The sequence below is a fragment of the Calypte anna genome, chromosome Z (genome assembly GCF_003957555.1).
Source record: "Calypte anna isolate BGI_N300 chromosome Z, bCalAnn1_v1.p, whole genome shotgun sequence".
Classification (NCBI taxonomy): Eukaryota; Metazoa; Chordata; class Aves; order Apodiformes; family Trochilidae; genus Calypte; species Calypte anna.
In genome coordinates this window covers 45159841-45176832 of record NC_044274.1, presented here as the reverse complement: position 1 = coordinate 45176832, position 16992 = coordinate 45159841, and the positions used below count along the sequence as shown (strand labels likewise).

Genomic DNA, 16992 nt, shown 5'->3' with positions numbered 1-16992 from the left:
GTTAAAACTAAGGAAAGAGAAAAAGTGTAATCAAAATATTCACTGATTGAGAAGAAAAATATAGCTGATCATTTTTTCAACAAGGGACATAAATGGAAATATAAAAAAGTATTAGTTTTAAAAAACATGAGGAGAGGCACTTGACAGAAATTTCTTACAATATATATCACAATTACTAAATCAGTTTCATATGTTTTAAGCAACTACAAAAGTAGCTTTTTAAAGAACAATAGATAACTGAGATCAGTTATAAATGTATCTACCTAGATGCAGAAAGTCACACTGAGGCATGTACAATAATAGGCCCTTACACGTTTACTGATTGCTATGGATTTTAAAAAGTGCAGGATTTTCTAAAACATTACCATTAGGTACCACAGAGAGGCTTACACTATAAAGGAACTTAAAACACACAGTAACATAGACGTCAGTCCTAGGAAATAGACAATGTATTTCAACAAGTTATTCTTTTGTATCCTGTTCTGCCTAGCGGCTAACATCCTTATATATCCTTATCAGTATCATAATATTTCATATTATATTGCATGGAAGGCAACTGTTCTATTTGCTAAGCATATCCAAATAAAATATTTCAAAGTAGTTTCTAACGTTACAGCTAAATATTTCTAATTCTATACTACTTTGTAAGCCATTCCAAGAAATGTACATGCCATTCTATAATGGTCTCTGAGGTGTTTTGTGGGGTTTTTTAAGCTTAAGTCGTATTGGCTACCCCTCCTTTTGTCTCACTTTTTCACTAAATCCTTTTGTGCGACTGTCAAGCAGCTGTGTTTTGTTCCTTAATCTTCCTTGCACAGCTCCCCAGGAGAGACTTTGCAACATGAACTGCAAAGTGCCATTTGCGCAGCAGGAATAACAGTGTTCCTCTTCAAAAAAAGGCATAATATGACTGTAATGAACATGCTTATTCTGGTCACGAGTTGCTACATATTGCATGATCATTGAAAGTTCAGTAAGTTTTGGGAAAAGATGCTTCTTTGGCTCTTCAAAAGTCTTGTCATGCAATATATGTTTGAAATAAATGTATTTCCAACATATGAAACTCTTGCGTAGGTGTTTTCTTGCTTTGCTGTTTCTGTTTATTCTGCCTCCAAAAGCTTGACCTACTAGCAGCCCCCGGCAATAATCTCTGTCACTATACTCAAACAGTTAAATCAGATAAACACTGGTATACATCCTTTCTATAGCACCAGCTGAAACACTGCAAATTTTTCCTACCGTGCAGCTAATAGTCAGAATATGTACAGTCCTTCCTCCCATTCGTCTAGAGACATCCCACAGCATATTTTCCAACATTATAGCTGTGCCACTCCATTTGTCTCATTTCCATGCCCTCAAAGATAGCTGTCCCAGATGACAGATTACTTCAAAGTACTTCCTTCTCATTTCAGTACTACTGGGTACAGTGAAAATAAAAAAATAAGCTTCTGTTTTCATTTAATATATTGCTAGCAGCAACAAACAAAAAAATGTAGCACCTTGGATTCACCATCGCTGTTTTTTGATGGTTTTGTTTGGGGTTTTTTTCTTTGTTTTATTAAACAGCATGGAAGTGTTTTCACTGCTGAGAGTCTAATACCAATCATCTCTCTCAATTATCTCAGTCTCAGTTTCTGTGTGTCACTGGACAGGGAAATATTGTTGAGTAAATATTTCGCTTTTTATTTTATGCAGCAATGACTGTTTGACATTAAATCAATCAGCTTCCAAAAAGCATAAAAAAGAATAATTGCCCTAGGAACTTCCCACAGAAATTTTACTTTCATTCTTCCACCTTTATAGAGCACCAGTGCTGTCTGTCAATATTTTTATAATGCACAGAACAACCAACAATAACAGGGAAAATTGTGGGCTGAGAAAACAAACTGCCTTCTGCACAAGTGCCCTCCGTAGTCTCTCTCTTTACGTTCCAGACAGCAAAGAAAACAAAGCAAATAGCACTGATAATAGAGTGTACTTAGGTGCACTACTCTACTGGACCTTCTCCATCCTTGCTTAAAGCCTCATTCTTCTGTGCTGCAATCATACACCTTCTCAGGAAGCAGTTGAAGCTTGAGATCATTATAGACTTGGCAGAATATTTTCAAAAGCTAATAATAATAAAACTATTTTAAAAAGTAAAATGATTCCTTACAAGGCAAGGAATTGTTGCTGATTTCTTTTTGAGAAGGACAAACCCTGTTTCCCACTCCCTGAAAAATTTTTTATGTATTTGTATATGATCTCAAAACTCTTTTTTCTATAGCCATGAAAAACTGTCTATCTATCATACATAATACAAAACCAACAACAACAAAAAAACCAAAACCACCAAAAAAACCAAACTCCAAAACAGGTAGCTTTAACAAGAAATGGATGGACAATGAAAGATACTCCAGCTCTGGTATTTGCAGAGTATGGGACAATCCCACATTTATTTGTCTTTCACTGCCTATTGAACACTGCTAATTTAAAATTAAGGAATCCAAGCGCTGTTCCATTCATGTGGTTCTCAGCATAAATTTTCAAAACAAATAGCTCCAAAATAAATAGCATCTTCTTATCTGGAAAGAGACTTCCAGACTTCTCTTTACAAGCCTTTTTCCTCATCAAATTCAGCATTTTCATGAAGGTGAATATCTCCTTAATTCATCTGCCTTCTTTCTATGCAGAAAACCAAAAGCAGTTTCAATTTATTTCACATATTCACTGTTGGTTCAGAATGTCACAATGTTCATCTTGACAATTAAAAGTTAAGCCTGGAACATCTCCTGATTTACTCTGGTAAAAAAGCCCCAATGCTTTGCTTTCTTTTGCTAAGGCCTTGAAATGTTACCCTCTCTAGCTGTCTTTTCCGCCCTTTTTCCTTTGCACACTGGGAAGTTTCAAGACCCAGAGCTAAAGACTTCATTTATATTCATAGTTCTCAGAGACCCAAGTACTACAGATTGGTCACAGTGTAAGAACTTAAAGAAATAGGTTAAAATCTGTACTGAATAGAACTACTGTAGCTCTATACTGCCACAGATAGAAAAACTGACAAGTTTGGCTCTAAAAATATGGATACATTGGCAAAAATGTTGCTTTTCTGTGCTGCACAGATGTTTTGTAGCAGTTAAATTGGATTTAGTGGAACAAACAAATAAAAAAAATTAATAAATGAAGATATTTCAGCACCTGGGAATATCCTGCTCTGACCAATGTCTGAAACTAGGGTTGCAGTTCTTGTGGGGTGAATGATTGGTAACTGTGACTTTCTCCCCACAGTGCCCTCTTGCAATAGGCAAAACTGTCAAGTTGCATTTCTGACAAGCACCATTATGGAAGGATTTGAAAAACATATGAAAGCTATGTGTGCATCCTCTGGAATTCATAGTCATGCACATGATCCAGCGATGAGTAAAACCTAAATGGGCCACAGATCCAGCTAACTGTTTTGGATTTGATTATGCCTGTTAATTCCAGTTCAACTGTATGGTATGTATTTATCCCTGTAGAAGCTATTTGAGGCACAGAAGCACTCATTCACACAAAGGTATAATCAGATACAGTGTTTTCCACAGGGCTACTGTTGAAGTGTGTAAGTCGAAGATCTGTATAAGCTTGTAAAATAGAAGCTTATCATAGAATTGCTCATTTTCCAGACAAATTCCCAAACCTGTCCTTTTTCTTGGAAATCAATATAGCAAGTCATTGTACTTTAGACACCCCAAAATTTTAACCCTCCCGAAGTTTCCCTACAATGTCCTTTGGTTTATTTTCCCTACAATCCTCCATGCTCCTTGTTTTCTCTGAGGTTACCCATTCATCAAAATCAATGGGCTCAGTATGTTCATGAATTCTCATATGTTCTCAGTTTCAGATTAAATCCATAAATCTCTTCCTGTGGCCAAAGTACGTCCCATCAGTTGCAAAAGCCATATGTATTATGGACTGGAAACAACAAAATTTTTTTATTTTTTCATTTGTTTAATTGGACAATTAATTTAAAAATAAGTTTTTAAATTTAGATTTCTTTAAATTATTACTTTATAACTAATAATGTAGTTTTTTCTCCATCAAGCATTTTTATATGCTTATCATTATGTATGATTTTTAAAACAGTATCTGATGTTAATGTTGTTCGAAGTAGCGCTGAAGTATTTGAGTAAGAAATATTCAGCAGAGCCACCATACACCTTGCAAGAAATTGATTAAATACTGAACAGGACAAGAAAGAGATCACATTTTACAGTCAGACAACTTCTCTGTCTCTTTCAACCACTATGGGTCTTTTTTTTATTATTTTTTTTTCTTCTCCTCCCTTTTCCCATCTCCTTTTAATTTTCAGAACTTAATGCAGTATGAAAATGTCATTTTATGTTCGTTTTCAACAGTGAGAAAGCTCATCTTACGGAGTTACGAATAGGTCCGTGGTGCTGTTAAACCAGAACCTAACCATCTGTCTTCCTATTTTGATCAGTTAGTCTAGAAAGAATTTTTTAAAAGGTAACAGAAGGAACAATCAAGGCATTAGAAATAAAAACTTCCTCTAAGAAACCAAAATGTATGTACATGGCATTATTATTTATTATATATGTACACTGTCCATACTGATTAAAATAGAAAACACAAGTACAGAAATAGATCTTTGGGAATCTTTTGTTGTTGCTTTTGTTAATTAAAATCAAAGCAGAATAAAATAAGAGAAAATACACCTCCTTGCTACTCTACATTTAGTGGGGCAGAAGGTTCAAAAAAATGATTTAAATTATACATTTTACAAATTTGCTACTAAATTATGTAAAGTTGTCTAATCATCTTCAATTTCTATAAATAGGCCCCTAGCAGTTAATTCTGCAATTCAAGCAATGCCACATAGTAATGCAAAATGGTAATATTCATTCATAACAGCAACTCTGCAAACTGTGTGGTATTTCATTAAGTGTTTCCAAATCCAGTTTCCATTCATCTCCATGTGACAGAATGAAACATTCAAGTCATTTGGCTACTAGTATATACTCCTCTGAGTATTATCTAGACTTCGGCAGCACATTCATATCCTCAGTCTAAAGGATAGCTGAAAAAAATGTTGGTTTTTTTCGTATACTGTCTTCAAAAACTTCTTGCCAATGTAAGAATAAAATCCAGGTGATGTATATTTGAACTGAAGTAGCCCTCCCCTTTTTTTTCTTGTGTATTATCTCAGGAGGAAAACGTTGCAGCAGCTTAGCCTCATCTAAAAACATTTATGCAACTTTTCAAGGTTACTGTTAATTGGGCAAATTTCTGTGTAAAAGCTGATCACACAAAGTTAAGCCATGAATTGAAGTACTGAAACATAAATCGAATGCATTCATGCATTGATTTTTGATCAATAATTGATAAAATAACCTGTTGTGTACAGCACTCCTGTTTCACTTATTTCTTGCTTATGAACTTTAATCTGTCATGGCCTGCATACTCACATTACTGTTTTATGGTTTAAAATCAGAAACACAGTGCTCAAGCATTATTTGAAAAAATCTGTATTTACCAGCATCAGGACTATAGTAACACTCGTTTGAAAAGAACTGTACTTAACTTTCCAGGAGAGAAACACAGCATATTCAGCTTTATGTAGTAAATCAGTTCCATTTAGAAAGAACTTACCACGTAAAACAGTGAGTCTGGTGGACACACTTATTTCGCCAACACTATTGGAAGCCACACATTCATAAATAGCTTCATCTCGTGGCGTGCGCAGTGGTTGTATTCGTAGAACTGAGCCAGATCCATCATCAAACTCTATTACCTATAGAAGGAAATCAAAGCTGTCACAGATGTTGTTACAAATGCCTGTTCTTTAGTTAATCTGTTCATGAGGAGTAACCTGCTGGTATTCATGTCAGCAAAGCCAGGTTCGTTTTTCAAACACATTTACCAGGACAAATTCCACACAGATGGGAAAATGTTTAAGTGCTAATGCTTTCCAACAGACATTGCTACACAGTTAATGTCTGCTCTAAGGTAGTTCCAACAAAAGACAGGGTGAAAAATAAATGACAAACTCAAAATCCTAGCCAACAAGAGCTATAAAAAGGAATCTGCAATTTAATGTTCTTCTATCCTGAAGTTCAAAACCAATCTTTCTCCATTCTCTTATCTTGAGTACGCTACCTTCAAATGCCAGTTATATTCATTTTAATTGCTGCAGGCCATATTCCCACTCTACTCATAAAATGCAGTTCACTCTTTCATTTAACTCCAAAGTAAAAAAGGGTCAGCTATTTCTGGACAAGATAGGACTACTCAGTTCAGTTATTTGTATAATCCAAAGAATGTATTTATCCAACAATGTAGTTATGAGACAAAATAGGTTAAACTTTAAGGCTTAGTTTTTTAACTGAAATATTTATATAAGAAAGATTATTTTTAATATGAGAAAGAAAAATCAGAGTGGCTCTTAATTCCCTCCTCTTCCACAATAAGAATCATATCAGATATTGGTGAGTACTGGAGGCATTGCAAAAGCATGAAAGCATTGAAAATGGCACTCCAGGCATTGAAAAAGTATGCCTAATAATTTAATTATAATATTTACTTAATATATTTTTTAAATATCAGTAATGTATATTATCATCACCATGAGGTAAATGGCATTTATAAAAATTGGACAGTCACTGCTATTATTTTTACAACATGATTAATAATTGGTGGTAATCTATTCATACATGCACAAAAAAACTTGCATATATGCCTATTAGCATATGTTTCTGTCTAATTCACATGCAAGTAATCTACCAGATGTCTGCACTCGTTGGGAGTTAAGAGGTAAGTTAAGTACAAGGTTGGGAACTATGGTTATATGCCCACTATGGTTATCTTCCCATTTGTGTTGTAGGAACCATTCAGTTTCTTAGCAGTGGAAGTAAGATAAAATGGGTTTTTCTTTTTTTTTTTTTTTTTTTTTTTTTTTTAGAATAAATTGGTTTAATAACTCAAGGACTATTACTTTACCTGTTCTTTAAATAAAACCGTTATACTAAAAAAAAATCTAGGACAACGCAAATCTCCACTTGATTTTAGGACAAACTTTTACAGTCTTAAAGCAGACAGACTTATGACTTTTCAATAAAAAATTAAAGCACTGCACCCAAGTAATCACAATTGTTTCATTTTAAAAGTATAACTGTTATTGTTTAAAGCTGAAAGCTAAATAATCGTAGCTAGATGCTAAGTTAAAACAACTGCAGCATATTGATTGGACAAATATTGCAGATACTAAGCTGGTGTCTCCAAAATATGTATTATAAAATGGATTTACTTTGCCTGTCATGAGTTATCCTCTTTCCTTCATATCACAGACAGCTAACTCCTCCTACTCTCCCATCTACTGAACGACATTTTTTTCATAAAAAGCACTGTTTTTTTAAATAAAGCCAACCCTAGGCCACAGAGTAGAATGATGCAAATTTTTAAACTTTTTTTTTCTCTTTCTCTGTCTTTTTAAGTTCCTCTGAGAAAGATTTCTTACTAACTTAAAGCAATTTTTTTCTAATTCACATTACTTTAACTGAAGCAACACTGGAAAACACAATACCTCTGGAGCACATGTTTTCATAGTATATACTTCCAATATAAATAAAAGATGGAAAAATAATAGTGCAGTCCACCAAGCTCTTGTTGTAGCGTTTGATTTCAGAAACACTGTATAGCTCTCACCACTATCCTCATTCAGTTGTGAAAATTAGCCTGTGGGTAAGAACATTCCATATTCAACAATAATCATCTTCAAATATACAAACAGGCTCTAGTCAAGAGAGAGGGAATAATCTGTTTGTCCTCTTGCTAGGTAAGAAAATTGGTATGGACATGAAGTTCCAGCAAAAGAGTGTTCTGCTTAACATGAGGAAAGAAAAAGAAAACACACATCAAGGAACACAGCAGGGAAAAAATGTAATCCCCAGCATCCCTGGGAAAGCATGTGAAGTCTAAAAGCTAAGTCTTTTCTAGCTGCATTTGCTAGGCTTCTATGAAGACAGGCAACGAGGTAAAACGTTTTTGCATCTTGTATTACTATGTAGTCATACTCAAGAGTAATATACAAAACATTAATGCAAAAGAACAGGAGAAGAAGCCCTACTACTTATTCTCTTATTGGTGCAGTTGACTATTTCAGATGTTTCTTCTCTCTCAAACATTTCATGTATTTTCCAAATCTCAGTTATAATGTTGCTCTATTCTTATTTCGAGATTGTATGGCAAAAATTAATGGCCTTACTTTGGACAGGACAGAATAGCTTCTTAAAATATTATGTGCTCTGCACATTTTATAAATATTCTGCTTGGTTATAAAAAAATTACAAAATACTTGGTAAGAGTTTTCAATTTCTTTCAATTACATTCCATCTAACTATATACTTTGTTCAACAGCCCACTAAATGCATTTTATATTTTAAATTATTTTTATAGTTCTATTAAAATATTTAATGGAAATAAAACTTCATTTTTTGCTTTTTCTACTTAAAAACAGCTATACGGGTACACAGGAAGCAAGATATGAAGCAAATACACCACTATATATTGCAAAATTAAACTAAATCAACATAATAAACAAGTACATGTACCATCTTTCACTGTTTACAACAAACCTCAGGTAAAGGTTTGTGACCAGAAGGGGATAAATTGTGTAGTTTATGGTCAAATTCCTATGTAAGTTCCTCTAGTCACTTAAGAGTTCTGCATATGCTCTCCAAAGTGCCAACAGTTCTTGGCACTAGGAGGTCACATTTAAATTTGTGCTTCTGTTTTTAACATTGTAGTAGATATATAAGCTAAGAATTATACTGGTTAATGAAATAACTCCAATGCTTTTAAATATTTAATAAGCAAAAAAGGAATATAAAAAAATATACAAGAAAGGCAATTCTTTTCTGTTATTGTAAATCTAACCACTAAAAATTACCACTAAAAATTAACACATAATCCTTCAATATTCCATCAACTTTTAATAGATAATTTGTTTATAAAATTTGTTTATAAAAAACAGCTGTTTTAGACTGTATTAGTTTAAATTAGTCATCTTACAAACAGTTGTTCTCATAATGTAGAAGTCTCTCATGTAAGAATGAAATGCATGCATTCTTAGTGACAGTTTTGGTATCAATCCTAAAAGCCTTGTTCCATTTTCTGAGGTTTTTGTTTATGTTAAAGGTCAATCCATATTTGATATTAATTGTTCCTGCCACTAGAAGAGGGAACAATATTTGTTGTCTTATTTCTCCCAAATAACCAAGTATCCTTTGAACAAGATTGTCTTCACTGTTTCCTTTAATTGAAGGTTGCGGAGAAAGAGGAAATGGCTTTCTCTAAAGCATTTTCCTAGGTTATTGTTAAGAAAGGAATGAAAAGCAAAGGAGTTTTACATTTCCTCTTCAACAGCAGGAGTGAGAACATGCCTTTCATCTTCCTCTGCAACAGTAGTAAATAATTGTGGCAACAGAAGCAGTAGCTGCCTAGGTCTGTCACACAAAGGAGGTGGCTTGTTCTCTGGAGACAGCAATCACTGCTCAACTAATTTTCCCCCGTCTCTTTCATGGAAAAGATAGCAAGCTGAACAAAAGTACATGAAAGCTCCCAAGTTATATCATGCTCATTTAGAAAACAGCAGTAGCAGTTTTCTCTTTAACAGTGCTATGCATAAGCAGTTTGCAAAAAATTCACAAGACTGCTCCTACTAAGTTGTCAATAACATTCATATATATTTTGCTGAATCACTGATAATAAAGCAAATATATTGGATTAGAGGAGAAGTTTGAATTAAACATTTTTCAGAGGAACAGAACAATGGACCTAATACCTCAAATCTCTGATTGCTGACTTTCTTTCCCTTTTTGTTCCACACAATTTTAGGTCTAGGATCTCCTGTGGCTTGACAGATGAATGAGGCGACTCCTCCAGAAACCCCCGTCTGGTCAACGGGAGTTCTTGTAAACTTTGGTGGTGCTGAAAAAGAAAAAAAGAAAACAAACCAAAATTAAACTAAGTAGTAAACATAAAAAATTAAACATGACAAGAGTTCAAAATAAAAAATGATGTGTTTTGTTTCTCCAGTGGTAGTATTTAACTGCAAGAGAAAGCATTAAAAAAATAACTGAAAAGTCATGAAAGTACTTATACATTTTACTAGTGAAATTTGTACTAAAACAGAAATCTGATAGTAAGATTGCACATTGTTTTTATAACCATCGTTCATTAAAAAAATCCAGTTTTTCTTCTGTTGCAAAATGAGCTCATCAATCAAATGATATAAGATCATGATTAAAGACCTGATGTTACCACAGAGTCCTGCCTTTGAGCCATTAAAAAGTGACTTTTAGGAGAAAGAATTTGTAAGATTGCCATAATGGATGTAAATGACCATGTGAAAAAGCCTATAACAGAAGACAGATCTATGCTTGGTCAGTTTCACATACAGCTTCTGTTCTCTCTCAGATTATTCTACTTAGAAAGTCTACTTTGTCCAGCTCTTGAAACAACAGGAGAGGAGAGAGAAATAGAGAAAGCATTTTAAAAGTAGAAAAGGGCATTTTAATAAACTACTGTCTTTCTACTTCTCTCGAAACATAATTAAAATTATCAGCTTTGTGAATCAAAAATTTCAGATCTATACCAACACAAGACTTGACTTCTAAAGATCTAATGTAAAAATCTACAAGATGTGTCAAATGACTGTACAGAAACATAGAAGAGTTCCTCAAAATATGTACATGATTCTCCTTCTTAGCAGATAATTTTTTTAGAAATCACATACAGTTTAATAAGCTGATTTGAATGATATGAATAGTTAGGGCCAATAAATGTTAAAAAAATCCACGTCTTTGCTATTTAGACTTTCTCTGTTGTTTTATGCAGCTGCTCTATAGCAGCTGTTGCTATTAGATTTTGCTCTCATCTCCAACTTCCAGCAGTTGGCTTCTTTCTGTTCTCATCCTTTTTATTCATCTTTACTTTCCTTTCTTAGTTCTGACACTTATGTACCTGAAATTTACTATTCATTTCTAAGTTGCTGCTCTTCATTTCTCATGTCTAACTCCTTATTCTGCTGAGCCCATCTTTCCACAAGAAATAGTTCTTGTCAGCATGTTTATTTAAATGTCAGAAATCCATCAGACTCCAAATATGCATGTATGTAACACTGGAAGAAACTATGAAATCATTTAAAATGCCAAGAAAATATTATTTGGTTATTGTTATAAACCAAACTCAATACATTATTGTTATGTTACTACATTAAATCTGAAAGTATGCAGACTGTCCTAAGTTTAAGAAAGTTTTTTTAAAGTTTTTAAAACTTTAAAACTTTTTCAATCCCAACTAATCTGTGACATACCACTCACAAAGATAACTTCCAAAAAATGAGATAAACATATGGTGTTCCTGCAAATCCTCATGCTTGTTTCTTTAAGAGATGCATCAGGAAAAATTCGTGTTGCTCAAATTGTTAAAATGCTCAAGGACCCTTGAAGTACCCGCTGTGCTAATTTTGCCTGCTGAAACCAAATGCAACAGCGAATCTTAGCACAGCAAAATAGTGTGCCATGGGAAACCATGCAATGTCAGAAAACAAACAAAAAAAAAGTCAAATCCATGGCAAATAAACCACATAGAGGGCAATCAAACTAAAAGTCTTTTCTCAAGGTACAGACCTGTACCACAGAAAAGACAGAAATATATTCTGATTAAGAGCATCTGGGTTTTACCAAAACTACTACCTTTGAATCCTTCTCTATACATGTATTAACTTAACTCTCAGATATGCAAAGAGACATGATGATATCTGATATGCTGATATTCTGTGGCACAAGTTGTGATTGTGTGCCACCAAGTGAAAAATGATGTGCTGTCATTCTCTTTTTATTCTTCTTGACATTTTGTGAATTCACTGTTGAACCTCAAAGCAACAAAAGAAAAAAACTGTGTGGGCAAGTCAATCAGCCCAGAGTAACTACCTATAGTGGCTACTATGCAGTTTATAAATTCTAAATTTATGCCATGCTCATACATTAAATACTGCCCAACTGATAATTTCAACATCAATAAAGTAACTTACCTCCCTAGAGACAAGTTCTCTTTTGGAAAATTTTCCAATTTTACCATGCATCACAAGATTCAAAGAGTGAAAGTAACTCAATTTAAGTGCCTTTCTGTGGATTCATTCCTGCAATACTTCATTTAACTATCTTGGGAACAAGAGAAATGAGGGGGTTTTAAACTGCTAACAAGACAAGTATAACAAAAAATACAAGCAAACACCATGCTGAACTATATTAAACCAGTTCTGCCAAAAACCCCAAGCAACTAACCAACCTACTACAATAACCAACCACATTTTGCTATTAGGTTTTATGTCACTGCCAGTAAGCATGACATCTATGTTTGGCATGCTTTTATTAATAAGCTATATATTGTACTAATTATAATAATGACACAGAAAACAAAACAAAATAAAAAACCCCAGATAAAGTGGAATCCCTTCCCTCCTTATCAGACACTCAGAGACAAGTTCTAAATTAGGGCAGTTTATGTAAACACAAGAGAACTTGCTTTAATTTACACCCTATGACAATTTAACTTTCCTATTACTGCTGACTACAACAAAAAAAATCCTCTGCATCTCCAGCATTCTGCAATCTGCAAAGCTCTTAATGAAATAGTGCACATAGCAATATATATAAAACCATTTTTCACCAAACTTATGCACTGAGAGAGGTAAAACCATGTTTCTGATAATTTCTTCATATCGGAGTGGGCTAAACCTGGTAAAGGACTATATCTCCTTATGAAAATTGCTTACAAGCATCTGTGGAGCTACATGTACAAAGTGAAGTTCCAAAAATAGGCTGACTACCTAATGTGGCTTTAGTAGCTACCTGAAGCAGGAAAGAATTCTTTCAGTCCTAAGCGAATTTTTGCTGGACCAACTATTAGTAAAGCTGTTGTTTGTTAACTAACAATACTTGCTACAAAGACCTACAGAGAAAAGATAAGCACAGCTCTTACATAATGATGTAGCTCCCTATTTGTAGACACTTTTCAAGAAAAGCAAGGTTTTGTGGTTGTAGAAGAAGATCAGATTACTGTATGTAAAGACCGATATTATCAACATCAATTAAAAAGCTTCACAAAAAGAAACCGTAATGATGTTTGTCTTTCATTTAGACCATAATCTAACTGAAAAAAATAAGGAATATGGCTAATTAAAGTCTCCTTTTCCTTTAGTAAGCTCTGTAAAAAAACATTGCTGAGACTCTTGTCCAGAGCCTAATCATGAAAACAAGACACTTATCTTTGAGGTATCATACAGTATCAGAGATGGTAAATTACTATTAGAACATAGCTTAACTGAAACAGGAAAACTATGGAAGATGTGTACACTGCAGACATTTTAAGGCATAATATGCCAATATTCAGAAGGTCACCTTAAATTCACAAAATTAATTTGACAAACTAGTTAAATTGTCTACTTCAGACTCAGCAGCTGCAGCAAAAGGATAACAACGTCTGCATGTTTAATAGGTGTTGTAAGAATAAACTAATTTCGGGTCAAGAAATGCTTAGATTGTAGTGATAGTAGTCAGCCAGCCATGCAGAAAGATAGGTATTATTCTTTTCATTATTCAATCAACATGCTCATTCATTATGTATAAAGTGACCATCACAGAGTTAGGCTATGTGAAAGCATAACCCAACAAAATAAAAAAGTAGTATTTGTTGCCATTATCTTTATAAAGGCTGTTAATTAAGGTTTGACACAAATTATCTCCACAATTAATGTTGTCAGTTTCTTGACATTGATTCTGACCTAAGCTGCTAGGCACTCTGATAGCAAACACAATTACACTGCACACAAAGTTGTACTTATTAACACCAGGGCAATTTTGATTGAGAACTGACAACTATTTTCAATGTCCCTTAACAATAGCAGTGCAGAGTCCAACAAAAACTCTCTGTAGCACACTTCATTAAGCACAGCAACAATCTATATGGGAACCTTCTGCCAAAAAATCAGATGTAATAGGTTACCAACTATGATACCACAGCCTTTCAGCACTTTTGAAATACTACTTGGTAACATTTAAATAAATCTGCAATTAAAATGACATAAGTGTAACTAATGTAATGATAGTAAAATTCTGTTAAAATGAGAACCTCATGTTTCTGGACTTGAACTCAAACACATAACCAAAATTGCAGCAATACTGGTTAATAAAAGCAAACAATACAAGTTTTTTTCCAGATTTTTTTATCCACCAGTGTCTGCTGAGTTATTTTGTGCTGATGCTGAAAGTTGATACCTTGCCAAGCTAAAAAAATTAGAGCAGAAGATTTCTATATCTTGCACTTAACAGGGAATACCACAATATTTGACATCAACAGTCTGAGCATTACCATCCTGCTGCTGCTGACATGTTACACACTTCACACTGGGACTCCTGAGCAGCTCAAGTGACAACTATTGAACTATGGCAAATTACACTCTAATATAAGATGGAAAATTGAATTTGTTGGTAGTACACCTTAAATATATTGAACTTTCTTTTAATGACTTTAGCCATAAAATTTATGCTGCTTCTTTAATGAGTCATCTACCTGTGCCCCTAGGGGGAACAGGAACTTCTGTAGAAGAAGATAGTTTACTACTATCCAGAAAGACACTGTCCTTTTTGAATATTGAGACTCAAAAAAAAAAAAAAAAGTATCTGTAACATGACACTAAAAACTTCGCTTGGATTGGAATGTTTCCATAGTTTTCTATGAAAATAAGCCATATCTTTCTTCCCTTTTTTATTTCCACATTGTCTTTTGTGAATTTAAGGACAATTCTGAGGTATTGAATAGTTAACTAATTCATATTTTATCATGTTATAGATTTATTATTTTAACTCTGCTGTATTGTGCTATGAGATGTAATACTTTTTCTCTGCACTCTTATATCTGACAAAAGGTTTCTTAAATTACCAGATCAGCCCCCTTCTTTCCAGAGCTACTGAGAGCAACACATTTGCAACCCATCTTGAGCCCCTGTCAGTGAAGACTGAGGCAAAGAAGCTACTTAGTATCTCTGCCTTCCCTTTGTGCTGGGCAACCAGGTCTCCCATTTCCTTCTGAAAAGGGACCACATTTTCTCCAGTCTTCTCTTTATTACCCACATACCTAGAGAAGCTTTTCTTGATGGTCTCGATGTCTCTGGTCAGATCTAATTCTGTCATGGCCTAACCTGATCCCTGGCTGCTCAGACAATTTCTCTGTATTCCTCCCAGGCTGCCCATCCCTGTTAGCACCAATTGCAGTCTTCCTTTTTGCATTTGAGTTTTTGCATTGAGTTTTGCACTGAGTTTGCATTTGCAAAATGCATTTGCATTTGCCAGAAGCTTCCTTTTCATCCATGCAGGTCTTCTGGAGTCTTTGACTTCTTCTTTGCTGGGATGCATTGATAGCTCCTGAACTTGGAGGAAATAATCTTGAATCTTAACCAGTTTTCTTGGTATTCTACAAAGAAGGTCTGTAAATACAGAGGCCAAAGTCTGCTCTTCTGAAGTCCAGGATAGCAAGCTTGCTGCATGCCCTCCTCTCTTTTCCTAAGGATCTAGAACTCCACCATTTCATGATCACTGCAGCCAAGCCTGCCCTTGAGCTTCACATTCCCCACTATCCCCTCTTTCTTGGTGAGAACAAGGTCCTGCATAGCATCCCTCTTCACTGGCTCCCCTCTATAACTTGTAGAAGAAAGTAATCATCAACACATTCCAGGAACCTCCTGGATTGCTTATGCCCTGCTGTGTTGTCCCTCCATCAGATATAAAGATGACTGAAGTCCTTCAGGATGATCAGGGCTAGTTAATGTGTGGCTACTCCTACCTGTCTATAAAGGACCACACCCACTCTGTCTTCGGGGCCAGATGGCCTGTAGAAGACCCTAACCACAATGTCCTCTCTCCCTGCCCTCCCTTTAACCATGACCTATAAGCTCTCAGTCAGCTCTTCGTCTATTCCTAGGAGGAGCTTTATGCACTCCAGCTGGCCACTGAAGTAGAGAACAACACAGCCTCCCGGCCCCCCCTCATCTGTCCTTCCTAAAGAGCCTGTGTCCTTCCATTCCAACACTCACACTCCAGTGATGGGAGTTATCCTACTGTGTTTCTTGGACACCACTAAGACCATAGCTCTGCCAGCATGTGTACATCTCTAACTCCCTAATCTAACAGGAACATTCCCCATCCTGTGTGCACAGAGATACTTCAGTTGGGCCCCTGATGCAGCTGATTTACTGGATGAAGTGGGTAGAGAATTCCTCTGAGCTGCTTCTCAGGTGTTTTTACCATGGCTCCTATTACCTCAGGAGCCCCAGGCTCATCTCTGTATGACTTCCAATTGTGCTGCAATGTGTCCAGCACATTTCAGAGCAACAGGCCAAGGGCTCCTCCTAGCACCTCATGAGTTATTATTCTTTCCATTATTCCTCTAGCAGTTAATATACAAACCAAACCTATTATATAGATGCATAATATTTAGAAAAGCTTTTTGTGTTTATTTATTTGTTAAAAATAATTTTCAAAGCACACTCCTTTGCAGCATTTACGGCTAATTTACTCATTATTTGTAATTTGTGACATCACTTATAATTGTTATAAGCAATTATTTTGCTTTATGGTCTAATATGCACTTATAGTGAATCTGCAAATTGTCTATGTAAGAAAGTTAATCAGATTTTTAATTCTATAAGGGCTAGTGACATTTTCTATTAATGAAGTCTGCATGAAGAAATTAAAAAAAAAAAAAAGTATGTTCCTAAAGGTTCTTGTCAGTCATTCAGAAGATGGTGAGTTTTTCCTGTTTCCCACCACAAACATCTTAAAACTGCATCATCCTTGCCTCTTTTAGGAAGAACAATAGCAACAGTGCAATCTTCAGATGTCGTAATACTCTGAACATCTGAATAGTTTTATTATCCTGTGAATGAATATTACC

The 16992-nt window shown here is 34.9% G+C and overlaps 1 protein-coding gene across 1 annotated transcript in view; it reads right to left on the bottom strand.

Annotated features, from left to right (window-relative positions):
* Positions 1-16992, bottom strand: part of PTPRD (protein tyrosine phosphatase receptor type D) — a 262399-nt gene that overhangs the window by 193721 nt on the left and 51686 nt on the right. The window contains exons 2-3 of the mRNA XM_030466839.1: positions 9821-9966; positions 5632-5773 (exon numbers count right to left, since the gene is read on the bottom strand). Of these exons, the coding sequence (XP_030322699.1) occupies positions 5632-5773; positions 9821-9966 (288 nt within the window). The remainder of the gene's footprint in view (positions 1-5631; positions 5774-9820; positions 9967-16992) is intronic.